The 27,635-nt window shown below is 47.0% G+C and overlaps 2 protein-coding genes across 2 annotated transcripts; both read left to right on the top strand.

The window, feature by feature from the left end:
- The first annotated feature begins 7,889 nt into the window (after nucleotides 1-7,889).
- On the top strand, nucleotides 7,890-12,185 carry Znf48 (zinc finger protein 48). The gene is made up of 3 exons (XM_047533534.1): nucleotides 7,890-8,073; nucleotides 8,280-8,373; nucleotides 9,578-12,185. Exons 2-3 carry the CDS (start codon nucleotides 8,295-8,297, stop codon nucleotides 11,362-11,364), a joined length of 1,866 nt encoding a protein of 621 aa, XP_047389490.1. The 5' UTR covers nucleotides 7,890-8,073; nucleotides 8,280-8,294; the 3' UTR covers nucleotides 11,365-12,185.
- A 4,984-nt stretch (nucleotides 12,186-17,169) lies between these two features.
- On the top strand, nucleotides 17,170-27,186 carry Znf771 (zinc finger protein 771). Its single transcript, XM_047533567.1, has 3 exons — nucleotides 17,170-17,246; nucleotides 17,607-17,756; nucleotides 26,098-27,186. Exons 2-3 carry the CDS (start codon nucleotides 17,616-17,618, stop codon nucleotides 26,914-26,916), a joined length of 960 nt encoding a protein of 319 aa, XP_047389523.1. The 5' UTR covers nucleotides 17,170-17,246; nucleotides 17,607-17,615; the 3' UTR covers nucleotides 26,917-27,186.
- The last annotated feature ends 449 nt before the right edge of the window (nucleotides 27,187-27,635 follow it).

Genomic DNA, 27,635 nt, shown 5'->3' with positions numbered 1-27,635 from the left:
TAGAGATAGAGGGGGCCATCAGGCCAGGTGCAATGGTGTACAGCTGTAATCCCAGCGACAGCGACTCAAGGGCTGAAGCAGAAGGGTAGCAAGTTCAAGGCCAGCCTCTGCAATTTAGCAAGACCCTCAGCAATTTAGTGAGACCTTGTCTCAAAAATAAAAAATAAGGGCTGGGGATGTGGCTCAGGGGTAGAGCACTTACCTAGCATGCTTGAAGCCCTGGGTTTGATACCCAAGACCACCAAAATAAATAAATATACATATGTATATATATGAATATTTTTAATAAAAATTTCTGGGGATATAGCTCAGTGGTAAAGCACCCCTGTGTTTAATACCCAATACCAAAAGGGGAAAAAAAAAATACAAAGGGGCCCCAGAACCATAAAACAAAAGTGAAAGTAAGGGATCATCAATTTTTTGGCTCATGTAACCAGTGTTCACATACTAAGCAAGTACGCCACCACTGAGCTAGACCCCCAGCCTGCCATGGACTTTTTGTTGTTTTTGGTGCCGTGGATCAAACTCAGTGCTAAATCCTGAGCTACACCCCATTCCCCTAATAGATTCTTCTAGTTGTTGATGGACCTTTTATTTATATGTGGTGCTGAGAATCAAACCCAGTGCCTCACACATGCTAGGCAAGTGCTCTACCACTGAGCTAAGATTCCAGCTTCCCTAATAGATTCTTAAAAAGACTCTAGGTCTTTGGCCACCACTGTCAGAAAGAACACATTTTAGAATTCTGGCCAAAGAACCCCCCTGCTCAAACCCTTCAGGAACTCCCCAATGACCTCAGAATCAAATCAGAGTTCTGGCCTGGCAGCAGTTTCCCCCGCTGCTCTTGATCGCCCCATTTCACTGGCCCTACCGTTTCTGTACCAGGAAAACACCTGTTTGTCTTTCAAGCATTTGATTTGAGGGGCTCTGTCTCCTCTAGGAAATCTCCCCCAGCTACTCCAGGCAGAGTCCTTCCCCTCCCTTAGCCTCCCAGTACCTTTCACAGGCCCCTTAATACCCACATGTGCTTTCTGTCTGCTCCCAGCTGAGCTCTCTAAGGCCAGGGACCATGTCTTCCCAATTTCTATATCCCCAGTGTTTTTAAAAAAAACACTGAATGACATACCAGATGCATGGATGCTTGAAAGAATGAGTAAATGAAAGTAGTCAGAGTCAAAGGCTAGGAGATTGCAGAACATGTAAAAGGTACCTCATTTGGAAGTCAGAACTCCCCAAACCCCAGCACCTAACACTTACTTGCTGTACAACCTTGGACAAATTACTTGATCTCTCTGAACTCCAGTTTCCTCATGTAAAATGAAATACACATATTTAAGCTTTGCTCTCAGAATTCCTGTGGGTTTGAATGACATGGGCTCTGGAGTCAACAGCTATACATGCAAATTCTGGCTTTAGTACTTATGGGCTGGTTGACCTTGAGCATGTAAATGAACTTCTCTGAGCTTTAAAAACACTCTTTACCATAGTCTATGAAAGCTTGCTTGATCTGGATACTGCCTACTTCTCCAACTCCATTTTCTTTCTCCACTCCTTTGGATTTTATTTATTTTCTTCTTAGCCCCTACTATGAACTGAATCCTGTCTCTTACCCCAAATTCATATGTTGAAGCCCTAACTCCAAATGTATTTGGAGACAGGGTATTTATAGAGGTAATTAAGGTAAAATAAGTTTGGGACCCTAATCTAATAGGATCAGTGTCCTTATGAGAAGAAGAGACACCATCTCTCTTTCTCCCTGAGTATAAGCATAGAGAAAAGACCAACTGAGAACACATCAAGAAGGAAGCCACCTGCAAATGAAGGAGAGGGGCCTGGCTAGAGACCAACCATGTGGGCCTCCAGAACTTCGAGAAAATAAATGTCTGTTGCTTAAGCCACCCAGTCTGTGATATTCTGTCATGCCAGCCCCCGACAGACTTAATATAGTCCCATTGCTCACTTTCTCTGCCCCATCCAAAGGCAACTATGCTAATGTCATTAATGTATATTTTTGGTTTATATGCATTTTGAAAAATGTGTAGTGTACTGGAAGTACATTCTATTCAGTAAATGTTTATATAAATGGATATATATATGTATATATACACATACATGTATATCAATTAGTCAAATGCTTTTATTCAGCATTATTTATTAAGATTCACCCAGACTGTCATGTATATACCCCCTTTTTTAAAATGGTCCTGGAGCTCAAACTCAGAGCCTTCCACATGCTAGGCAAGCACTGCTATGAGTATATCTTATCCTTACTTAAAGTTAATTTCTAACACTATTTCCATTATGTAACCTTAGAAAAGTTGCCTCTCACTCTCAGGGTGTACTCAGTGGTAGAACACTTGCCTAGAATTGCTAGGACCTAGTTTCAATCCCTTACACCACCAAAAAGAAAAACAAGAAAAAGAAAAAGTTGCCTCTCTGAGTCTTTCTCTTTCTCTCACAGGAACTTCCTCATAGGTTTTGTGAGGTATATTTGACTATAAAGACCTGCAGTTATTTAGAACTGTGTGACCTTACTAGCTACATGACCTTGGGTATCTCACTTTAATTTCTTGGTGACTCAGTTTCTTCATCTGTAAAACAGATTAATAATTCTCCCTCAAGTCAGGCTCAGTGTCACATGTCTATAATCCCAGTGGCTTGGGAGGCTAATGCAGGAGGATCACAAGTTCATAACCAGTCTCAGCAACTTAGTGAGGCCCTAAGAAACTCAGTGAGATCCTGTCTCTAAATAAAATACAAAAAAGGACTGGGGATGTGCTTCAGTGGTTAAGTGCCCCTGAGTTTAATCCTCTGTACCCCTTCACCCCCCCCAAAAAAAAGTCTGGGGATATATCTCAGTGATAAAGTACTGGGTTCAATTCCCAGTACCTAAATAAATAAATAAATAAATAATTTTCCCTCATAGGACTTGACCAAGATCACAGCAATCTGGGTGTGGGTGGTGCAGTTCTATAATGCCAATGACTTGGGAGACTGAGGCAGGAGGATCCCAAGTTCAAGAACTAAGTCTTGGAAACTTAGCAAGACTCTATCTCAAAATAAAAAACCAAAGGGACTGGGAATGTAGCTCAGGGATAGAGTGCCCTAAGTTCAATCCCAAGTACTGTAAAAAAAAGAGAAGAAAGACTGCAGCACATGAGTTAACACACAAAACTCTTAGAATAGTGCTTTAGCGAATGAGATGAGCTCATGCAAAATGCTAGTTATTATTATTACATGAGCTGAGCAATATGGTGGTGCTGCCAGTTAATATCCAGTGACTGCTCTTCTGGATTAGTTGCCGAGGATCCAGACAGGGTGAATTAAGTCAGCATTTCGGATCTCTGGGGAGAGAGAGCCACAAGTAAACATGACTCACAGCATTCATGCTAAAAGTGCCAGGGGAGAAACAGCACTTAGATATAAAGGGAACAGATGATTATATCTTTCCCACTCCACCACAGCCCCTCCTCCTCCATTTCTCATCAGGCTGAGCAGCCCCACTGTCTCAATTAAAACTCTGAGAGGCTAGGAATATACTCAGTGGTAGAGCATTTGCCTAGCATCTGGGAGGCCCTGAGTTCCATCCCCAGCACCACAAAACAAAGCAAAACAAAAAAAACCCACATCATTCTGAATTCCTCTCACCCTCACCCTCCACAAGTATATCCAGTTGGTTTCCAGATCCTGCTTATCCATCAGAAAAAAATTGATCTCCTTTTCTCCATACACTCCACCCCTGCCCTGGGTTCGGACTCTGATCTTCCCAGAGTTCTTTAGATAGCATGCAAGCCAGACATGGTGGCACATACCTGTTATACTCGGGAGGCTGAGGCAGGAGGATCGCAAGTTTGAGGCCAGCTTCAGCAACTTGGCAAGACCCTGTGTCAAAATAAAAAGAATTGTGTCAAAATAAAAAGTGTCCCTGGGTTCAATCTTCAGTACCCAGAAAAAAAAAAAAAAAAAAAAAAAATAGAAGACCTGTTTTTGCCACTTTGTATGTTTATTCTGTACTTTTTTGTGGGGGGGCTGGGGAATACCAGGGATTGAACCCAGGGTTGTTTAACCACTGAGCCACATCTCCAGCTCTTTTTATTTTTTATTTTGAGATGGGATCTGGCTAAGTTGTTTAGGGACTTGCTAAGTTCCTGAGGCTGGTTTTGGACTTGTTATTCTCCTGCCTCAGCGTTCCAAGCCACCCCCATGCCTAGCAACTTCACACTCATTTTCTATGTAGTGTAGCACTGTTCTTTTTGAATTTACTCTATTGTGCTTTCTCTGCTAATTTTTCCCATGTTCTGTGTTATGCTTCTGTGTTTTGGGGGTGTGTAGAAATCCATTCTGAATGCATTCATAGAAGACCCCAAATTTGGCAGAAACAATACTGGTGAGTGAACAACACCCAACACTTAAGTGTCTTTTTATCCTACTTTAAACATAATTTTTTGTTTGTCTTTTGTGGTGTTAGGGATCAAACCTAAGCTTCATGCATGGTAGGCAAGTATTCTACCATTGAGCTGTACTCCCAGCTCTTATAATTACCAGTCAGCTTGAAACTTGTCTGGCTTCTTCAAGCAAATACAACTTTAATTCATTAAGAATTCCTGGAGCTGGTCCTGGTGGTGCATGCCTGTAATCCCAATGGCTCCGGAGGCTAAGACAGAAAGATAGTGAGTTCAAAGCCAGTCTCAGCAAAAGGGAGGTGCTAAACAACTCAGTAAGACCCTGAGTTTAATCCCCAGTGGCCTCCCACTACCAAAAAGAAGGGCTGGGGCCCCTGGTTCAATCCCTGGTACCAAAAAAAAAAGTGCTCCTGGAATTTCATCAGCTGGAAGGAATACCAGTACAGACAAATGATAACATTATTTTTGGGGAGTACCAGGGATTGAACTCAGGAGGACTCAACCACTGAGCCACAATCCCCAGTTCTATTTTTTTTTTTTTTTTTTTTTTTTTTTGCGGTGCTGGGGATCGAACTCAGGACCTTGTAGCACTCTACCAACTGAGCTATCTCCCCAGCCCCCCCCCAGTCCTATTTTGTATTTTATTTAGAGACAGGGTCTCACTGAGTTGCTTAGTGCCTTGCCATTGCTGAGGCTGACTTTGAATTCGCTATTCTCCTACCTCAACCTCCTGAGCCACTGGGATTGCAGGCGTGTGCTACCATGCCCAGCTCAAATGATAACATTTTTAAACCAAATTTTCCTTCCTTGTCATATTATGCAGCCAATCAATCTACTCATCTGATTTTTCTGCATTGGTCTGAATGGAAAAAAATGAACTTTATTGGTAACATCTTGAAATTAACTTTTAGAAAGCTTGATCCTACCTAATTCCAAGTCTGTTATTATGGTTTGGGATTTCAATTGAATCAGTTCACATGATTGTGGTGGCTGAGAATCCCACCACAGGCTGTCTGGAGACCCTAGGATGCCACTGGCATGGCTTAGTCTGAGTCCAGAGGTTTCACCTTGGAACCAGGGACACTGATGGTATAATTCCCAATGTGAGATTGAACACCTGAACTCATCTGAGGCTGAATATCTGAAGGGCTGGTATAAGTTCTAGAGTACAAATGTCAGCCAGTCTGGACTTCTAATGTCCAAATAGCTGAAAAAAACTCTGTCCCAGCACTGACAGAGACCACTTGCCTTCTGTATTTGTTTCTCTAGGCTCCCAGCCTATGTATGGGATGAGGCCTGCCCATATTTGAGGGCAGATCTTCCTCACTTAGTTTACTTGGGTTCACATGTCAATCTCTGGGAACACCCTCACAGACAACTCCAGAATAATGCTTTATTAGGTTTCTAGGTGTTCCTTCTAACATTATGCAGCTATCCTGCTTATAACCTAAAACTGGGTGCAGTGCTACATACCTATAGTTCTACCTACCCAGTAGAATGAGGCAGAAGCCAAGTTTGGGGTCAATCTGAATAACACACTGAAAGTTGATCTCTTAGGGAAAAAACAACACACTAACTTCCCAGAATTCAGCTTTTTATGCCTTTTTTTTCTTCTTCTTCTTCTTTTCTTTAACGTGGTCCTAGGGATTGAACCCATAGGCACTTTATCCTGCTTTTTGTGTTTGTGTGTGTTTTGAAACAGGGTCTCATAATGTTGCCAGGCTCTTGAACTTTTGTGATCCTGCTGCTTCAGTCTGCTGGGATTACAAGTGTTCGCCAAAAGCTCTGGCTTTTCTTTTCAACTGGAATCGCAGTTTTCAGGATTTTCACTTTCATAATTTCAATATCTTGGATCCTAAAGATTGTGATTTTCAGATTTTTATTTTTGTTTATTTATTTATATTTGCCATTTTGTGGATGGAACCCAGGGCCTCAGGGTTGCCAGGCAAGCAGTCTACCACTAGGCGACATCCCCAACCCTGATTTTCAGAATTTTAGAATTTAGAAATTTTGATCTTTTGGGATTTCAACAATCAAGATGATTATGTGGGTAGTAGATGTCTTTTGGGATTATGATCAATATGGAACCTCCACGCTTACCAGACAAAGACCCATGCACTCTTTCCCATGCATGAGAACTTTTCCAACTCTCCTACACTATTTTGAACAGGTCCATATAACTTTCTCACCCTTACAATTCTATTTCTGCCTGCCTTCCCCAACACCACTCTCCCACTCCAGTCCCCAGTCCTTGGGATCCAATCCAGAGCCTTGAGCATGCTAAGCAAACACTTTTGATTTTGAAAGAGTTGTGTGCTTGCTGATTTAATCTGGTAGTACTCCAAGGACAGATCTGGAATTTCTCAACTCTTTATGCCAATCAGCTGGTTTAGCACTAAGGCGCTAACATATGTGAATTCACATAAAAAATGGTGATTACCTCTCCTCACCACTGGCAAAGGGGCTGAAGACACATCCCAGTCACCCCTCCCACAAAAGTAGGTCCTGGAATCATGTTTCCAGGGTCCTGGGTCCCCTAGCTAGAAACAGCCCCAGCCAAGGCCCCACCAGAATGGAAAAAGTGTTTATTTCTTCAGCCTCTTCCTGGGCTTGGCCTTTGTACGGTTGTCAACCTGTTCCCAGTCTTTCTAGCAGCTTCTTTCTTTGTGTCTCTGTCTCTTTGTCTCTGCCTGTTCCACTGACTGCTGTCTTTTGTTTCTCTGGCTCTGGGCCTGATTCCCTCCAGGTTCCTTGCTTCCTTTTCTCATTGCTCCTAAGGCCACTTCGATGACTTTATAACTATTTCTTAACTGTTTCTACATCTGTTTCTGGTGACAAATCTTTTGCCCCTGTATTTTGGGTCAGCCGCTGTCCATCGTCTCTTTCTGCCTGGGCGTCCTTTCTGACTCAGGGCTTTTACATGAGGGCTGTGTGAGTCTGGTTCAGGGTCTATTTGGGGGCCGCAGTCTGACGGCATCTGCCTGCCTCTCCCTAGCACCATTTACCTGACGTTCCCCTCTAGTCTCTGCTCCTGCCTCGGTCTCCCCCAGCCCAGCCCCCACCTCGGTCCTCGGCCTCTCGGACCAGCCGGGCTTTGTTTCCCGTGTCTCGGCGCCCCGCCCCGCCCCGTCTGGGGTCTCCGCCGCCCTTTGTCTGCCTGGTCTCTCCCCCACCCCTTTCCCTGGGTCCGTCTCTGGATCCCTCTTTCTTTGTCTCTCCCCGGCTAGGGTGGCTGGCGCTCCCGGCCAGCCCCAGAGGTCTGCGCGGGTGGCCCGAGACACAGCGACATTTAGGAAGAGTCTTCAGCCCTCATCACCCAGCTGCAGCCCAGGAGGCACACGGTTAATACCACCGAGTTCGGGCCACTGTCCTCGGCTTAGAGTAGCCCTCCCGGCTGCACGCAGCCACCCGCGGGCCACCGAGCTCCCGCCAACACGGGCGTCCCCCACAGGCGTGCAGCTCCTCCCAGGTCCTAGAGCGGCTCCGTGCGCCCCAGCGCTTCCGCTTCCCGTCCCCGCCCCCGGCGGCCGCCCCCGGGACGCCTGGGACCGAGCCCCCACCCGGGTTGGCGCGGAGCCCGCATCCCGGAGCCGCCGGTGGCTTGGGTACCCGCACCTCGCAGAGGAGCTCGGGAGGGCGCCGGGTGGCTGAGCCGGAGGCGGCGGACGAGGTGAGAGGGGCGGCTGCGTGCCGGGAGGAGGAGCAGCAGGTGCAGGGGTGGACAGTGGCGCCGGCGGGGGTTACCGGGAGCCGCGCCCGGCGCCTGGGACCCGAAGGGGCCGGGTGCCCGCGCCGGCCGACAGAGGGCAGCGGCAGGGTCCGCGGGCCGCACATGGCTGTGTGACCACAGGATTATGTGTCTGTCCCCTTGCCCAGGGCGGCGTGCTGGGGATGGAGCGCGCGGTAGAACCCTGGGGCTCGGATCTCCATGGCCCGGAGGAGAGGGAGCGGTTGAGAAGCGCTCGCACAGGTGAGAGCCGCGGCCATGCGCCTCACAGACAGGTAATACCTGGGTGGAGACTCTGGTGCCGGGCTCTGCCCCACCGAGACCCAGAAGAATCGAACGTAAACTGTGCCTCCAGGGAGAGAGGGGGAGGAGAGAAAAACCAAGGGAAGGAGCCAACGTTTCTGAGTACCTACTGTGTGCCAGGCTGTTAGGGGCATCTTCTCAAGGACTCTCCCCCTCCCCCACAATCTTCACCATCCTCAACTGCCTCTGCCCTACTTCAGGCCTCATTTAGTCTCATCCCAGCAATTGCAGTAAACTCCCCTCTGCCCTTTTCTCTCCAGTGATGCACTGTGCAGCCAAATTGATCCAATTCCAGATCTAATCCTGTCTTCTCAAAAACCTCCTAGCTCCCCTCTGGCTAGTAATTAAAGCCTTACTTAGCCTAGTGTTCAATCCAAACCTTGCATGCTCAGACTAGTCCCAACAACCGTTTCCAGCTTTATCTTCCATTCCTCTTCATGATTTTCTCTTTGCTCTGCTGTGAATGCCATTCCCTGTCTCCTTATCTCCTCTCCTGTGACAACACACAAGTATGATTGTTCTGAACCCACAATTATTATTAGTGATACTTTATCTCTCCTACCACCCCTAAGCATCTTGAGAGATGGATGTGAGTACACATAGGATGATCGAAATAATAAATTACCGAATAGGCTAAAATAACAAAATACAACAGAAAGAACAAATACCAAGTTTTCTAAATAAAGGCCATAAAATGTGGTTGGGTTCAGACAGACCTGAGTTAGAAAGCTGGCTTGGCCACTTTCTAACTTAGAACCTTGAGCAGGTAACTTAAATTCTCTGCATTTCCATGATTGTAAAATGGGGATAGTAATATAATAGTATTACCTCCTAGGATTGTTCAGGATACAATATTGCTTAGTTTAGGGATTGGCATATATTAAGGACATAGTGAAAGAAGTTATTACCATTGTTATTGAAAGGCACAGACAATAAGTGCTTCAGAAGTTCAGAGGAGAGAGATCCTTGAGACCGCACAGTGTCAAGGAAGTCTTCCTGGAGAGGTTACTGTCACAGGGGGTGGGGTGTGTGGTTCAGGGCTATAAAAGGCTTGCTGGAGGCCATTCCCATCACTGCCTCCCACACACACACCAAAGAGGCTGAATCAAAGGTTGAGGGCTGCGATTTCTTTTTCTTTTCCTAGGTCTAGGGAGTGAGAATGTCGTGATTTCTCAGCCAGATGTGTTTGAACACACCCCACCAGAAGAGGATGACTTGGGGTTCAAGGAAGAAGAAGATTTGGCTCCAGCTCACGAAGTAGGAAATGACTCTCTCAAACCAGAAGGTATCCAGACCTGGGATGACTTATGGGTTCAGAGAGAGGGACTAGGAAAGCCTCAGCCTCGAAACCGAGGCCCCCGGGTCCTAGGAGAACCACGCTGGGGCCAAGCTAGTAGTGATCGGACTGCAGTGTGTGGTGAGTGTGGCAAGAGCTTTCGGCAGATGTCAGATCTGGTAAAACACCAGCGGACTCACACAGGAGAGAAACCCTACAAGTGCGGGGTCTGTGGCAAGGGCTTTGGGGATAGCTCAGCCCGCATCAAACACCAGCGAACTCACAGTGGTGAGAAACCCTATAGGGCCCGGCCACCAGCCCAGGGTCCCCCAAAGATTCCTCGTCCTCGGATACCTGCTGGTGAGCGCCCCACTATCTGCGGTGAATGTGGCAAGAGCTTCCGGCAGAGTTCTGACCTGGTGAAACACCAGCGAACACACACTGGTGAGAAGCCCTATAAGTGTGGCATCTGTGGCAAGGGCTTCGGTGACAGTTCTGCCCGCATAAAGCACCAGCGGACACACCGCGGGGAGCAAGCCCCCCGACCAGTGGTGCCCCGCCGGCAGCCATCTCGGGCAGCCACAACAGCTGCACAGGGACCCAAGGCCCAGGACAAGCCGTATATTTGCACTGATTGTGGCAAACGGTTTGTGTTAAGCTGTAGCCTCCTGAGCCACCAGCGGAGTCACCTGGGGCCCAAGCCTTTTGGCTGTGATGTATGCGGAAAGGAGTTTGCCCGAGGCTCCGACCTAGTGAAGCACCTGCGGGTGCACACAGGAGAGAAGCCCTACCTGTGCCCTGAGTGTGGCAAGGGCTTTGCTGACAGCTCTGCCCGGGTTAAGCACCTCCGCACTCACAGTGGAGAGAGGCCTCATGCCTGCCCAGAATGTGACCGCACCTTCAGCCTCAGTTCTACACTTCTTCGCCACCGCCTCACTCACATGGAACCCCAGGACTTCAGCTTTCCAGGTTACCCTGTAGCCCCTTTGATCCCCAGCCCACCTCCACCTCCTCTTGGCACCAGCCCCCCACTAACGCCTCGAAGCCCTTCACACCCTGGTGATGGGCCTTTTGGCCTGCCTGGCTTGGAGCCTGAGCCTGGAGGCCCACAGGCTGGGGAGCCACCCCCACCACTGGCTGGTGACAAACCCCACAAGTGTCCCGAGTGTGGCAAGGGCTTCCGCCGAAGCTCTGACCTGGTGAAACATCATCGAGTACACACGGGGGAGAAACCCTACCTCTGTCCTGAATGCGGCAAGGGTTTTGCTGACAGTTCGGCCAGAGTCAAGCACCTCCGAACCCACCGTGGTGAACGTGCCCGGCCACCACCATCTACTCTTCTACGGCCACATAACCCACCTGGCCCAGCACCCACCTCTCCTCGACCTCGAGTCCGGGCCCAGCCCTCTGGACCCAGCCAGCCCCATGTGTGTGGCTTCTGTGGGAAGGAATTCCCCCGGAGCTCAGATCTGGTCAAACATAGGCGCACACATACCGGGGAGAAGCCATACAAGTGTGCAGAGTGTGGCAAGGGTTTTGGTGACAGTTCTGCCCGTATCAAGCACCAGCGTGGGCACCTGGTTCTGAGGCCCTTTGGGATAGGGGATGGTCGGGCAAGGCCCCTCAAAGAGGAGCCACCAGTGGGACTGGAATGATAGGGTCCAGGGAAGGTGGAGGCCCAGTAAACCAAAGGGAGGGTTATTTGTTGCTGAAGCAGAGCAGACAGGGCCTGGGAGGTGGTGGGAGGGAAAAGAAGGGGAAAAAATGGGAGAAAGGAGTGAATAGATAGAACTAGAAATTGGAGACCATAACAATGATGCTCAGGAAACTGTCCTGGCTTGGTGTTAGGACCTTGCCAGTATGGGCTGTACCCCCAAACTCTAGAACACTGCCTAGCACACAGTAGGCACTCAATAAATACTTATTTGAAATTTAGAAACTGGCTTTAGCCTGAGAACTCAAAGAACCCTAAATTCCTGCTGCCTCTTGTCTGATAAGAACTACTGCCAAACTTGCCATGGGATACCAACACCCTGAGCCCATTTGTTTGACCCTATGAGGTGCAGCAATGAGACATCTGGAATTTAAGGTGTCAAATGAGGCAGGGCATCTTAATCATCCTGATGGGAAAGGTATTGCAGTGTGGTAGGCAGACCCCACTCCTAATCGTGGGCCACTGCACATGGTCTTAGCCAGGAAGGGCACTCTTGGATAGGGCCCAGATTGTGCCCTTGAGGACCTGGACCCACTCTGACATCTGGTCACTAGTGAAATAGGCCAGAACCAACAGGAGGAGCACTCATATGGCATCCAGCCTGAATGCCACACCCACGTTCTGGTGGACATCAGCACAGACCAGCTGGCTGGGCAAGGGCAGAACTAGAGGGAGGAGAAGCCACAGAGACCAGGGAAGCTTCAAGGCTGACAGTCACATTTCCATGTGTCTCCTTACTAATAAACTGTTTCTTGTCTGAGGCTTGGACTCTGTAGGTGTGTGTGGTTGTGTATACACGTGTATGTACGTGCAGGACAAGGAATGAATGAGTGTAGAGGTGACACCACAGGCAAAACCCTCAAACAGTTTGTAAACTTGTGCAGGTTGCTTGTGCTCTATGCGTCCATTAAATAAAGAGGTTATCCTGGCACGGTCAGCCACTTTCTACCTCTGACGGTTGGTTTTAAAAGGGCCACCAGATTTATCAACTGATGCCGGAGGCCTAAGGTCTAACTGCCCACAGGCACCAGCTTGGAACATGATCCTTAAAAGGAAAAATGTGCGACGTTGCGGAGGGAGGGCAAGCTACAGGGAATGGGTGGGAAGTGGCTGTTGGCCCTGGCAAAATGTTGCAGACCCGCCCAGCGCTGAAGGTCCCAACGCAGATGCACGGCCTACGGGGACACTGGAAAACTCCGCTTCCCAGGGGTCCTTTTATGTATCAAGACCCATCATCTGGTTGCACAGTCCAAAGGGAGGGTAAACAGGTTGCCTTCTCATCCCTGGCAAACAGCAACCGTATTTGCCAGCACCCCGTGCATCCTCGGGAGCAGGGATCCCATTCGTGGCTTGTTCCGAGGAGAGCGCCAATAGGGAAGAAGGAAAAAGAGGAACTCCCCTGATTGGCTGGGAACTTAAAACATTACGCCTCTTCACCCTTTTAAGCAATAAAGTACTTGATTGCTTTGCAAATTCTCCAGTCCCGAGTCTCAACTAATGGTTGTGCGGGAATAGTCCTGGATAGAAGTTCACGCGAGATCTTAGCCATCCGACAGGCTTCCCTAGAAACCAATGAAAGTTTACCGTAAGGAGCTTCCTCCCGATCCTCCCACCCCTGCCAAGCAGTGCACACCCTGAAAACCCAGAACTTTGCGATCAGGGCAGGGGTCCTAGGCAGCTTCTGGCTTAATGTGCACAGGCATCCGTTGGCCTAATGGAGCCCTTCGAGGCTTTTGGACGATCCTACTTGCTGTTTTCCCTTTTTTTTACCCTGTCAGTTCGGCTTCCAAGCTGATACCAGCGAACTTAGTAAAATTGCATCTGACCAAGTCAAACCCGCTACCCCACGCCATCGAAAGCCCTGTCATATCTCCCCATTACCTCTCTGCAAAGCGTAACTCATTATTGGCATTCATGGCCTTCCACTTGTGTGGGCTCAACTCTGTGCTTTTTAAATTTTGTTTCCTTTTTTGGGGATGTGGTTCAGTGGTAGACTAGGTGGGGTGGTGGGGCCTGTAGACAGGATGTTCTCTTGAACCTAGGCGTTTGAGGCCAGCCTATGCATCATAGCAAAACCCATCTCTCAAAGAAAAAGAAAAAGAAAAAATATGGGAGATGTTTTGTTTTAGGCATAATAAAAATTACGCACCAAATCCTCAGGATTCAAGAATGGAAGTCAAGTTCCAAATTCAGTTTTCTACTCCCAGGCCTAAGAAGGGTCGGGCATCTGTAGGCCTCACTAAATGCTTTTGTGAAGGGTATTCCTGAAACATGATCAGCTCTTCATGAGTTTACAATCCCATAAACTCCTTGCCAACTGGCAAACTCCCTTTTTGAAGGCTCTTCACATTTATCTCCTTGGCATGTAATCTCAGGGAGGCCTGCAACCAATGCCCATTCCGCTTAAAGTTGTTCACTTATTCCACTACTCTTCTGTCAGAAGACCTATTGTCCTTTTTGTATGTTCATAAATGATTTATTATATTTATATATTATATATATATATATTTACAGTGCTGGGGATAAAACTCAGGGCCTTGCTAAGCATTTTTATCACTGTGTGTGTGTGTGTGTGTGTGTAAGAGAGAGAGAGAGAATTACTGGGGATTGAACCCAGGGCCTCACCAGGCAAGAACTCTGACACTGAGCTACATCCCCAAACCCATTGCAATCTTCTTAATAGACCATGAGACTCTCAAGAACAAGAACTACATGTGAATGCAAACAGATTCCTGTACAGGTTTGTAGAACAATTGGAAGGAGCCCTTTTTGTTCTGTTAGTAACAGTAGGTGCCTCCTTTTCAGTAGGAACTTTCACTACTCTCAGAGGCAGGTCACTAGCTGAGTCTCATGATTCTAAGTAGGACAAGCAATCTTTGCCTTTGTTGGAGATGAGCTGCAGCCATAATTTGACCCCTACTCACTGCATCTTCTCTATTACATTTCCCCTTGCTAGTGCACTCAGATCCAGTCACACAAGCCTTCTGTTTCTGAGGCATGTAGAGTTCATTTGTTTCTTTTTCTTTTCTTTTTTTTTTTTTTTTTTTTTTTTTCTGTTTTGTACCAGGGGTACTTAACCACTGGGCTACATCCCCAGCCCTTTTGAAAATATTTTTATTTAGAGACAGGGTCATACTGAGTTTCTCAGGGCTTAAGTTGCTGAGGTTGGTTTTGAAATTGTGAGCTTCCTGCCTCAATCTCCCAAGTCACTGGAATTGCAGGCATGTGCCACCACATCAGACTTTTCTTTTTTGAGACAGGTCTTGCTATGTTGCCCAGGTTGGCCTTGAACTCCTTGGTTCAAGTGATCCCCCTGCCTCAGCCTCCTGACTGGGACTATAGATGCATAACTCATAAACATGCCAAATTTATGCTTTAAAGCCTCTGCAGTTCTGTCTCAAACATTCTTCTTCCAGATTTTCAAGTGGTTAATCCTTTCTAATCATTCCAGGTTTATCTCAAAATTATTTGTTCAGAGATGCCACATTAAAGAAACCCTTCAACCACAGCCACTCCCTATTGGATCATCTTGCCCTTATTTTTTCATAAATTATCATATTTGCTTACTTACTTGTTGACTTTTATTTATTTATTTATTTTTTCTCATGGTGCTAGGGTTGGAATCCAGGGCCTTACACATACTAGGTGAGTGATCTATCACCAAGCTACACCCCCACCCCCCACTGTCACATGTTTACAATTTTTACACCTTTTTAAGTGCCATAGGCACCAGTATGTTTGTTTTATTCACTACTCCCAGACTGGTACCAGGCACATAATAGAACTCATTAAATACTTGAATAGAAAGTGAGCACACCACTGCACATTGTGATGCAGGCCTGTAAATGCAGCGACTTGGGAGGCTGAGGCAGAATGGTAAGTTCAAGACCAGTTTCAGTAATTTAGCAAGGCCCTAAGCAACTTATTGAGACACTGTCTGAAAATAAATAAATAAATAAATGGGCTGGGGATGTGGCTCAGTGGTAAAGTGCATCTGGGTTCAATCCCCAGTATCAAAAAGAAAAAAGGAAAATGAACACAAAGTAGTTTGGGGGGAATCTTGCATGTGATATTTGGACATTTGCCCCCTTCTCTCAGCTCCCAGGAAGAACTGAAATTTGAGTAGATGTAATTCCAACATCCAGATTATGCCCTGGGCTCTGCAGATGGATGATCAGGTTTGAGTCCTGGCTCTGCCATGAATTTCCTTGGTGTAACTTCGTTCCCATGCAACAGAATAACAAGGTTGGACTTTGCTGCTTACCAGATGTAAGACTTTGAGCAAACTACTTAAGGTTGAGTCTTATCATTTGTCAAATGGAGATATTGATCCCTACAGGACTATTGTAAAGAGACAACATTGTAAATGCTTACTGCATGCTATTTCTTCTTTTCTTCCATTCTGAATCTTAGTTGCCCCATTCATAAATCAGGAGAGTTAGGTACTAGGTTGTTTAAGAGAAGTGGGAAATTTCTATATATAAAATTCCAACATTTTCTTTTCTTTTTGAACCTAGGGCTTCAGTCATGCTAGGCAAATGCTCTAACACTGAGCTATGTCCCCATATCCCAACTTCTTAATATTGTAAATTAAAATTTGTAAAAGATCTCTCTTCTGATTTGAAACTAATTGTTTTGTTGTTGTGATACTGGGGATTGGACCCAGGGATCTTCTACCACTGAGCTACATCCCCACCCCTTTTAATCTTTTAAGACAGTGTCACACTAAGTTACCCAAGCTGGCCTTGAACTTGAGATCCTCCTGCCTCAGATTCCGAGTTGCTGGGATTATAGGATGTGCCACCATGCTCACAAAACTAATTCTTAGAAGTCACTGGGCGCTATGGTATAGGCCTATAATCCTAGTGGTTTGGAAGGTTGAAACAGGAGGATCCCAAGTTCAAGACCAGCCTCAGCAAATCAGGGAGGCCCTAAACAACTTACTGAGACCTTGTCTCAAAATAAAAAATAAAAAGTGTTGGGATGTAGCTCAGTGGTAAATTGACCCCCTGGGTTCAATCCCCAGTCCCCGCCCACCCAAAAAAGTAAAAATATCCTGAGAGCTTTTAATTTTCCACCTGAGCTACCAATTGTCAGGAATGCTATTACACCCCCACTGTATAACATAGGCAAATCAATTTACCTCCCAAAACTTCATTTAGCTCAGCTGTAAAGTGGGCCATGATCCTTGTGCTGATCGAAGGAAACCAAAAACGCTCAGCGTAACGGAGCATAGTAGGCCCATCACTCAATAAACGGCAATGGTAACTTGCATGGTTGTTGATGCGGGTAGTATGTATTCAAGGAGTAAGATCTCCATAGGCCAGAAGACAGGGAAGGAGATGCGGAGAAAGGAAAAACGGGCAAAGGAAAAAAAGAGGGAAGAGGTGAGGAGGCAACAGGGTCCGCCCTCCAGGCGGGGCGCCAGCGAGAGGCCCAGGCCCGGGCGGGAGCGCACGTGGCCTATTTCGGGCAGTGCAGATGCATTTGGCGTAGCGGAGACTAACGAGCCAGCCACGGGAGACCAGCCTTGAGGGTAGGTTGCGAAGACCCTGAACGCTGGGCTTGGGTGGCTCCAGGTCCTTAATAGCTAGGAGGCCACGGACGGATCGGGGTCGGGGCTCGCTTCCCTCCCCTGGCGGTTTGGGCCGGATGCCTTGGTTCTCTGGGCTCCGCCCCTGGGGGCGGGGCCCTGAGTTCGGACCAATAAACCGCTGTTCCTGGGGCCCCGCCCCCGCCCCGCCCCCGGAGCCGCGGCCTCGCAGAGTGCCCAACCGCCCCGCGCCTAGGCCTGGGGCAGCGCGAGCGCCGAACCTCCCGCTGGTGAGTGCGCACCTCTCCCCAGGGTCTCCGCCCCATCCCGCCTCCAGCCCTTGCCCTAGCGCTCCAGGTCGCCGACCCAGGCTCTGGGGAGTGACTCAGCGCGGGGAGGGTGGCGACTCGCGGGGGCTGGAGATTCGAACTGCTCTGGGCCTTGAATGCCGGGATGAGAGGGGTGAACGGGTGTCTCCGGGGCTGGTCCCTGGACAGTGCTGGATCGTGGGCCGGGCAGGGGTGAATGGGAGAGGGCCATACTCGGAGACCAGGGCAGGGCGGGAGAAGCCACGGCTGCACCGCCTTGCCTGGGCCAGGGCCATGTTGGGGGGGCGGGTCCTGAGCCTCTGATCCAGCTCCCTGCCTCAGGACACCAAGATGCCTGGCGAACAGCAGGCAGAGGAGGAGGAGGAGGAAGAGATGCAGGAGGAGATGGTGCTGCTGGTGAAGGGTGAGGAGGAGGAGGGTGAGGAGAAGTATGAGGTGGTGAAACTCAAGATCCCCATGGACAACAAGGAGGTACGTGTCATACACACCCTGGGGCCCACTGCCCCCAAACCTAGTCCAGGCTCAACCTCCCCAGGCAGAAATCAGGGATCTTGCCCTACTCTCTCTTGAATCTTAGACTCAGAATCTCAGGGTTGTCCATCTGTCTGATATCATACAGATATCCATCTAGCCCCTTGTGTGTGCCAGGCTCTATGCTGGGTGCTGGAGAGTGAACTCTACTGTAGACTTCCCCTGGAGCTTGGTGTCTAGCAAGGTTAGACTGACAAGTAACCATGCAGTCACAATCCTGTGATGGGTGCAGGCATGAGGGGATGGTGAAGCCCAAAGGTGGGAACTTAATTCAGACTTGGGGTTGGGGGGGAAGTCAGGTTAGGCAATAGTAACAGTAGCTAACTCTTGAATGTACTGTGTGCCAGACACAATTCCAAGCACCTCCGTTTGATGATGTAGGTAGCATTTATTCCATTTTACAGGTGAGGCCTAGAACAGTTTGGCAACTTGCCAAAGTCTCAAAGTTAGAAAAAGGATGGTTTATCTGAGACAAGTATGAGGCTGAGCCCCCTACTAGGGGCTCAGAGGAGTGAGTGGGACTCTGAGCAACGAGGGCAGTTAATTCAGTCAAAGGCATAAGAGTAGGTTGGTTGTTAGGCCACAAAGGGAGTCTTAGTTTTATCCTCAGGAGGATATATGAAGATTTTAAGAACAACAGAGTGAACAGAGTTTCCCATTTAAGACCCTAACTGCCATCAGATGTTTCCACTTCCCAGAGGTGCACAGTACTCTGGCTGCCCCTACCCCGAGTACCCTGAATCTGGCTGGAGGACTTATGTACTGCTACTTTCAAGGCCCAGTTCTCAGGGAAAAGAAATTCTGCTGCCCCCTAGTGGGCATGGTGGATCCTAAAGGGAGGGGTACTAGCTCCGTAGGCCTTCTCCAGTTTAAATTACTATCTAGTTCTGTTTTCTTCGGCCTTTCAGGCCCATCATCCTAGCTCAGCTTGCCTCCTCTTGCCCTGTGGACCCTGATCTCCTCCTTTGACCTGTAAGTTAAGTACAGACTCCTGAACCTAGGGTGGATTTCCAACTCCATCGCTTACCAGGTCATGTGACCTTGGACAAGTTTCTTAACTTTTTAAAATCTGTTTCCTTACTTGTAAAAGAAAAGTCATAATAGCATCTACTTCTTGGCGTTATGAGGATTGAATGAATGAATAGAATTCATTCATTGTATAGAATTAAAACTGTCTGGCACATAATAAACATTATGTATATACTTACTATTATTAATTGGTCCCCTCCCTGAAGTTCAGCATGTTGGGCTCAGTTATCCTTTAGGAGATTTTCCAATTCATTTTTATCAAAGGACTTTCTGGCTGAACCCTGAGGACTGGGAATGAACAGAGAAACTAACATGGAGGCCTAGATGGACAGACAACCCCAGGCAGTAGGGAAGACTTTGCAGAGATAATGTTTGATGGGGGCCTTAAAGGCTTAGTGAGGAGTTTAACAAACGGAGAAGGAGGAAGGGCATTCCAGGAAGAGGAAACTTCAAAAGCAAAGCCTCAGAGGAGATGAGACTGAAAAGGTAGGTGGGACTAGAGCATAAAGGCCTTGAAATAAACCAGGGTAGTTACCTGGAGGTAATGTGTTAGGTTAAGCGATGCCATTAGAAACCTTAAATCAGGGAAGGTACATGATTGGATTTTTCTATTCAGAAGAATCAGCTGCTCTGGGAACACCAGGCCAGGTAAGGCTGGTGACTTGCTCTAAAGTAGGAATGGTGGTGAAGGGAGAAGGGGATATTTGGGAACCCCAACTAGTTTGACCGGAGCTGAGGGTATAGGGAGGGTTTGGTGTGAAAGTCATGAAAGGTATGTTGGGCCAGATTGTAAGTGGTATCATATAGCAGTCCAATCCTAGTTCTACCTTTTACCAACTTTGCCTCAGCTTCTCATCTGTAAAATGGCATAATTACCTAAGATCTTTGAATGCCAGTCTCAGAAGTCTCATGTGGGTAACTGGATTTGGAGGAGGAGGGTGGATTCAAGGATTACACATATCCCATGAACATTTAGCACTCTGCTCATAAGATAGCTCAGTTGTTTGCTGTGTGACCTCCCTGAACCTCATTTCTCTAAAAACCAGTGATTTCAAAATTGCCTTCCAGGCTGGGCTTGGTGGTGGCGCACATACCTGTAATCCCAGTGATTTAGGAGGCTGAGGCAGGAGGATTGCAAGTTCAAGGCCAACTTCAGCAATTTAGAGTCTGTTTCAAAATAAATAAAAAAGGGACTAGGAGTGTAACTCTGTGGTTAAGTGCTTCTGGGTTCAATCCCTGGTACCAAAAAAAAAAAAAAAAAGGCTTTCCAGTGCTGACGTCTATGACTCTTAGCTATCACTCAGACCCATGACCAATCTCTGACGAGAACAGACCTTAATTATGCTGCACTCAGGGATTAGGACCTTAATTATGCTGCAGCCTTAGAAAGAACTAGAGTATTCTTTCTGCCTATCTAAATGCAATCTGTCTTTAAGTAGAAAAGATTTTCTCAGGGCTCTTCACACATCCACACCTGTCTTGCCCTGGCCTGAACTCTGGAGTGGTTTTCTGTTTCCCTAGGATGAAGTCTCCCTTTCTAAGGCTGGCATTCAAAGCTCTTCACCATGTGATACCATGTCATTCTGGCTTCTTCACTAACTTCAACACTCATCCCATGTGCAGCTTTAAACAGACATAACCCTTTCTCTCCTATGAGATTTTACCTGTATCTCAGCCTGTAAAACCCTCTTCATCTTTCTACCTGCTTTCTCTACAAGTAGCTCTTTTCTTTTCCAGATCAAATTGCTTAATTTATTTTTCCTTTTTTTTTTTGAGATGGGGTCACACACTCTGTTGCCCAGGCTGGCCTTCTGGCCTTGCTCACACTTATGATCCTCCTGTCTCAGCCTTCCAATAGCTGGGATTACAGGTGTGTACCTGACAGATTTTTTTTTTTTTTTTTTTTTTGCAGTACTGGAGATTGAACCCAGGGCCTTGTGTTTGCAAGACAAGCACTCTACCAACTGAACTATCTCCCCAGCCCAGGTTGCTTAATTTTTAACATGCACACAAATTCACCTGGGGGATCTTGTTAAAATGATTTTTTTTTTTTTTTTTTTTTTGTAGTGCTGGGGACGTTTTGCATACTAGGCAGGTGCTCTAGCACAGAGCTACAATCCCAGCCTAAAATAAAGATTTTGATTCAGTAAATCTGGGTTGGGGCTTGAGCATTTCTAACAAGTTCCCAGTGATGCTGATGTAGCTGGTCTGTGGGCCATATTTCCTAAAACAAGGGACTAGAAGATAGGGATCATTTTATACTTTGTTCCAAAAGAAGGAAGATTCTGACTACTAAAAGGGTCCAGGAGAGGGAGACAAGCTGTGTAGGTGACCTCAAACGTTAGTAAGATTAGAATTACATCATGGTTTAGAGAATAGGTGTTTTGGACCATGACAGACTTCTAGCTCAGATCCTGGTTCTTCTATTTAATAACTCTGTGGCCTTGAGTGGTCAGTTACCTTCTGAGTCTTATTTCCTTAATTATGCAAGAGGGCTAAGATACCTAACCCAAAGAGTTGTGAGAATTTAAAATGAGAATATGGAGTACTTGGGGTGTAGCTCGGTGGTAGATGGTTTGCCTAGTAGGCATAAGGCCTTGTGTTCCATTCCTACCACTGTTTAAAAAAAAAAAAAAAGCTGGGTTTGGTGGTGCCTGTAAACCCAGCAGCTTAGGAGACTGAGACAGGATTGTGAGTTCAAAGCCAGCCTCGGAAAAGGCGAGGCAATGCTAAGCAACTCAGTGAGACCCTGTCTCTAAGTAAAATACAAAATAGGGCTGGGTATGTGACTCAGTGCCTCTGAGTTCAATCCCCGGTCCACCCTGCGCCCCCAACCCCAAAAAAAGCATATCGTACATAAGTGCTTTAAAAAAAAAAATGAGAACATGGGTAAGAAGCACTTATATAATTTCCTGGCACATAGTGAGTGTTCAATAAATGGTAAGTTGTTAATATTAATTATTAATATTATTAATAATCAGAAAAGTAGTGACTAAGGAGGAAACTGGGATGTTTGCCCTGGTTAAAAAATATTTTAGGGGCAGGAATGTGGCTCAGTGGTAGAGTACTGACAGGTGTGAGGGAGGCTCTGGGTTCTATCCCAAGCACTGAAAAAAAAATTTTTTTTTAAGCACTGAAGACAATCATTAATTTCAAATGTCTGGATTATTACATTATACTATATTGTATCTCCATGATTCTGCTTATTACAGGGCAAATATTATTTATTTTAATTTTAAATACAATAGTTGTAGAATTTGAGACATGTAAAGACCTTTAATGATTGCCTAGTCTGGTATTTGCCAAGTTCCAGTCACATCCATATCACATATATGTTGTACTCACATTATTTAGTAATGCTTTTTAAAAACAGATTCACAATATTTCGTGAAATAAATTTACCTTCATCTTTTTTTTTTTTTTTTTTTTTGGTGCTGGGGATTGAACCCAGGGCCTTGTACATGTGAGGCAAGCACTCTACCAACTGAGCTATATCCCCAGCCTCTACCTTCATCTAAACAATAATATTTATGAACTTGAGTTTCATGTGCTCTATTATTTTCTAATGTTTATACAGAAAACACATAAAATGATTATAGTAAGATAAAAATTTGGGGCTGGGGAGATAGCTCAGTCGGTAGAGTGCTTGCCTTGCAAACATAAGGCCCTGGGTTCGATCCCCAGCACCCAAAAAAAAAAAAAAATTTGCCCATATACCACTTAGAATGCTCTTGCATCTTGTGTAGTGTGTGCCTTAAGTTGGGAAGTTGTTTTTTTTGTTGTTTTGTTTTGTTTTTTGTGGTGCTGGGGATTTGAACCCAGGGTCTTGTGTTTGCGAGGTAAGCACTCTACCAACTGAGCTATATCCCCAGCCCAAGTTGGGAAGTTTTGATCTCACCCAGCCTACCTAGCTTTCTTGGGACACTAAGGCAGGGGAAGAGAGTGACTTACCCAGGTTCTTAATAAGCTAGACTCAATCCCTTACCAAGATTCTTCTTCAAGCCAGGCATGGTGGCACAAGCTTATAATCCCAGTGGCTCAGGAGGCTGAGGGAGGAGAATCACAAGTTCAAACTCAACCTCAACAATTTAGTGAGTCCCTAAGTAACTCAGTGAGACCCTGTCTCTAAATAAAATGCAAAAAAGGGCTTGGGATGTGGCTCAGTGGTTAAGCGCCCCTGGATTCATTCCCCAGTACCCCCCCACCAAAAAAAAAAATTCTTCAGATGCCCAAGGCCTCCCCTCCTGAACTAAGACAACCAGGATGCTTGAATGAAGAATACAGTGAAGCCAGTATAAGAAAGTTCTCAGGCTGGCCAGAGTCACCTTAAAGAAGGGTGCCAAGGGCTGGGAATGTAGCTTGGTGACAGAGCACTTGTCTGTCATGCTCAAGGTCCTGGGTTCGATCTCCAGTACAAAAATTAAAAAAAAAAAAAAAAAAAGCGGGGGGGAAGGTGCCAAGGAAAAGAGGGCCAGAAAAAATGTAGATATCTACAATGAGAAAAAGTGCTTCCACCATGGCTGACGCGTTGAAATAAACCAAACAGACATAAAAACCAAAGCAAAATTGGAATGTGTGACCTTGTATTCAGACTGTGCCAGACCTGCTGTAGGGAGTTTCCTGATCTAAAGTATCAAGTTGTATTTTAACCTTGAATTTCTCTTGGGGAAAGCCATGGACTTGGAGTCCAGTCTCTGTCAGGTCTTGGCTGTGTGAATTCAGGGCAGAGTGTAGCCTCCTGGTGGAGAGTAAGCACTTTGTGGACTACCCTTGGCGTGTGATTTTAGTTTCCCTGAGCCTCAGTGTTCTCTATAAGTCACACTTGACTTAAGGGGGTGACAGGAAAATTTAATACAATAATGTATATAAAGGACTGTTGTCAAACTTAACATTATGATGTTGATGACAGTAGTCCTCTCTTACTTTGGGGAATATATTACAAGACACCCCTCAACCCCACCAAGGATGACTGAAACCAGGGGCAGTACTGAACATCCTGTGTTTTTTCTGATACATACATGAAGTTTAAGTACCATAAGAGATTAACAACAATAATAAAATAGAATTATAACACTATATTGCCCAGAGTACCCTTGGCTGTCTTTTTTTCCAGTTGATTTCAAAGCAGCTCTTTTTTGGGGGGGAGTCGGGGTATTGGGGATTGAACTTGGGGGTACTTTACCACTGAGCTACATCCCCAGACCTGTTTTTGTTTTGATTTTTTAAAAATTTGAGACAGGGTCTTACTAAGTCTTGCAATCCTGCCTCAGCCTCCCAAGTTACTGGAATTACAGGCAAGTGCCACTGCCTGGCAAAGCTGTTCTCTTTTGACAAAGGATTTTGAAGGCCTTGAAGTTGCCCTTTTGCAGCTTTAGAGAGAGAAGTCCCCACTATTCTCTTGCTATCACTTAGCCTCTCCTAGTCTGTATCTTTATCTTTAAAATGGGAATAGTGATTGATCGATCACAGGAGAAGCTAACTAGGTATCCACTTTGATCAAGTGGTGATGAGGATTGAACCCAGTAGTGTTCTACTTAGTTACATCCCCAACCCTTTATATTTTTTATTTTGTGATGGGGTCTTGCTATGTTGCCAGCCTGGCCTTGATTTTGCAGCCCTCCTGCCTCAGCCTCCAGAATAGCTGGGATTACAGGTATGTACCACCACACCTGGTCAATTCCTGTTGTTGTTTTTTTTGGTGCTGGGGATTGAACCCAGGGCCTTGTGCTTACAAGGCAAGCACTCTACTGACTGAGCTATCTCCCCAGCCCCCAATTCCTATTCTTTACTGTTTGGCCTACAGTATATTCAACATCAGTTTTCCTGGGGTGAGCCTTTTTTTTTTTTTTTTTTTTGGCGGTGCTGGGATCGAACTCAGGGCCTCGGTTTGCAAGGCAAGCACTCTACCAACTGAGCTATCTCCCCAGCCCTGAGCCTTTTCTTTTCTAAGAAGGGAGCAATGTGCCCTCAATCTTATTTTCTACTCTGTTAGTACAAAATGTTTTCCCTTCACCTGCCTTTTACAAAGCATTCTTTCTGCTTTGATTTTATCTTTAGAGGCTCAGACTTCATGAAACTGGCTCATTTTCTATTTTTTTTCCACTTAGGACTCAAAATAGCATTTTTTTTTTTAACTTTTTCATCACAGCTTTAAAAAAAAAAAAAAATAGGTGTTTGCTCTTAAAAGTTTGTTACAGAGCGTGGACCTGGTCCTGGCCCAGCTGCCAAGATGTCACTCTCCTGGCTTGCCTCCTTCTCAGCTTCTGGTTGCTCCTCCATCTTTTTGTCTCTGCCCATTCTCTGGGTGATCTCCCTTCAGTCTTAATGCTTTAAAAACCATCTGTAGGTGGACAGCTTTTCAATTAACATCTTCAGCCCAGGCCTTGCTCCTGAGCTCCGGATGTGTTAAGAATTCTCCATACAGCCCAAAACAGATTTTACCTCCCAATTTGCTGTTTCCACCATCTTCACCTCTGTAAATGGCCACTCCATCTTTGCAGTGTGTAGGCCCCCAAACCTTTAAGTCGTTTTGATTCCTCTTCCTTTACATTAATACGTACAAGGTGAACGCTCTACCACTGAGCTACAACCCCAGCCTATGAAGGAACCTTTTAAAATGTGTGATCAGGCCACTTCCCTTGGCGCATCTGCTCTAGTGGTTTCCCACTCATTTATATTAAATATTAAAAACCAAAGTCCTAACTAGGCCTAGGGCCCTAAGCTAAGAGGTCCCCTTACCAGCCCCCCCCCCCCCCCAATTGATTTCGGGGCACTCTACCACTGAACTACATCCCTGCCCATTTTTGTGGCTGAATTGTCATGGACAGGCCTTGAACTTGCAAACATCCAACCTCTACCTCCCAAGTCACTCCATAAGGTGTCGACATCTATTTAAATTTGCAACATCCTTCCAATCCTTATTCTTCCTGAGAGGGGATTTTTTTTAATGCTTTATTTTTATTTAATTCTGAATGCCCAGTGTTTAGAACAGAGTCTAGTACATTGCATGTACCCAATGAATATTTGCTAAGTTAATAAAAAATAACTAGAATACCACTGGGCATTGTAAAATGTGAGTTATATGTACTATCTCGTTTAAGGCACACAACCATAGTCTGAGGCAAGCACTGTTGCATTTTCTATGACACAGATGGGGAACTGAGGCTGAGAGAGAGGTTGTAATGTGTGGAGACCAGGTCTCTGGCTCAGAGGTCTACTCGTCAGGGCTGATACGTATTCCCTCTCCCTGCAGGTTCCCAGCGAGGTGCCAGTGCCAGCGCCGTCGGCCGATCCGGCGCGCCCCCACGCGTGCCCAGATTGCGGCCGCGCCTTTGCGCGCCGCTCCACGCTGGCCAAGCACGCACGCACGCACACGGGCGAGCGGCCCTTTGCGTGCACCGAGTGCGGCCGGCGCTTCTCGCAAAAGTCAGCGCTGACCAAACATGGCCGCACTCACACAGGCGAGCGGCCTTACGAGTGCCCGGAGTGCGACAAGCGTTTCTCTGCTGCCTCGAACCTGCGGCAGCACCGACGGCGTCATACTGGCGAGAAGCCGTACGCATGCGCACACTGCGGCCGTCGTTTCGCGCAGAGTTCCAACTACGCACAGCATCTGCGCGTGCACACGGGCGAGAAGCCGTACGCGTGCCCGGACTGCGGACGAGCCTTTGGCGGAAGTTCGTGCCTGGCACGCCACCGACGCACGCACACGGGCGAGCGGCCTTACGCATGCGCCGACTGCGGCACGCGCTTTGCGCAGAGTTCGGCACTGGCCAAGCACCGGCGCGTGCACACTGGCGAGAAGCCGCACCGCTGTGCAGTGTGCGGACGGCGCTTCGGCCATCGCTCCAACCTGGCAGAGCATGCGCGCACGCACACAGGCGAGCGGCCCTATCCGTGCACAGAGTGCGGTCGCCGCTTCCGCCTCAGCTCGCATTTCATCCGCCACCGTCGGGCGCACATGCGGCGCCGCCTGTATATCTGCGCCGGCTGTGGCCGGGACTTCAAGCTACCCGCAGGCGCCACCGCCGCCAATGCCACCGAGCGCTGCCCAGAGTGCGAGGGCAGCTGAGCCAGCGTGGAATTGAAAGCTTCAGACTGGGGAGGAGCACTTTGGGATTTAAATCTGGCTGCATTAACCAGAATGGCTCCTCCCCAGCACCTGGGTCTGGGAAAGGGTGGGTTGGCAGCCCTGGCCATTCTGGGTCTGGGAGACAGGGGAAAGTGCCCTACCAGGGTCCCTGAAAATGGTGCCCACCTCCCCCTCACTACATTCCCTTGGCCCGTGTTAGTGAATAAAGTATTATATCTTCACTCCACCCGTGCCTGTGAGTGGGGTTGGAGTGTTCTCCAGTCTTGGTTGTCATGGGGTTAATGGGACTGTAAGGCTAAAGATGCTTACCGGAATTGGGCTGGGGTGGCCATCATCCTACACTTGGTCTTTTGTTGTCATGTTCTCATAAACTCAGATCTTAAAGGACACATGGAGCAAGTTCCAGATAGTATTGGGTTCTGCAGAGCTTTGGTAAACAAGGAAAGACCCTGACATATGGGGTGGGAGAAAAAGTACAGCACTGTTACAATTTTTAGTGTTTCATGATGTGTGTTAGTTCACTTTGACAATGGCAGAGCATGGACAAGTCAACAGGCGGTTGTGGTTCAGTGTCAACTGGAAGTATGATGAAGTTAGGAGAAGTTCTTGGTCAGAAGTAATGTTTAAGCTGGGTCTTGAAGATCAGGAAAAAATCAGGATTGGGGAACATGGGGAGAGCCCCTAAAACTGCATGCCAG

Source organism: Sciurus carolinensis, chromosome 18, assembly GCF_902686445.1.
Source record: "Sciurus carolinensis chromosome 18, mSciCar1.2, whole genome shotgun sequence".
NCBI classification, from domain to species: Eukaryota; Metazoa; Chordata; class Mammalia; order Rodentia; family Sciuridae; genus Sciurus; species Sciurus carolinensis.
This window is presented reverse-complemented; position numbering and strand designations above follow the sequence as displayed.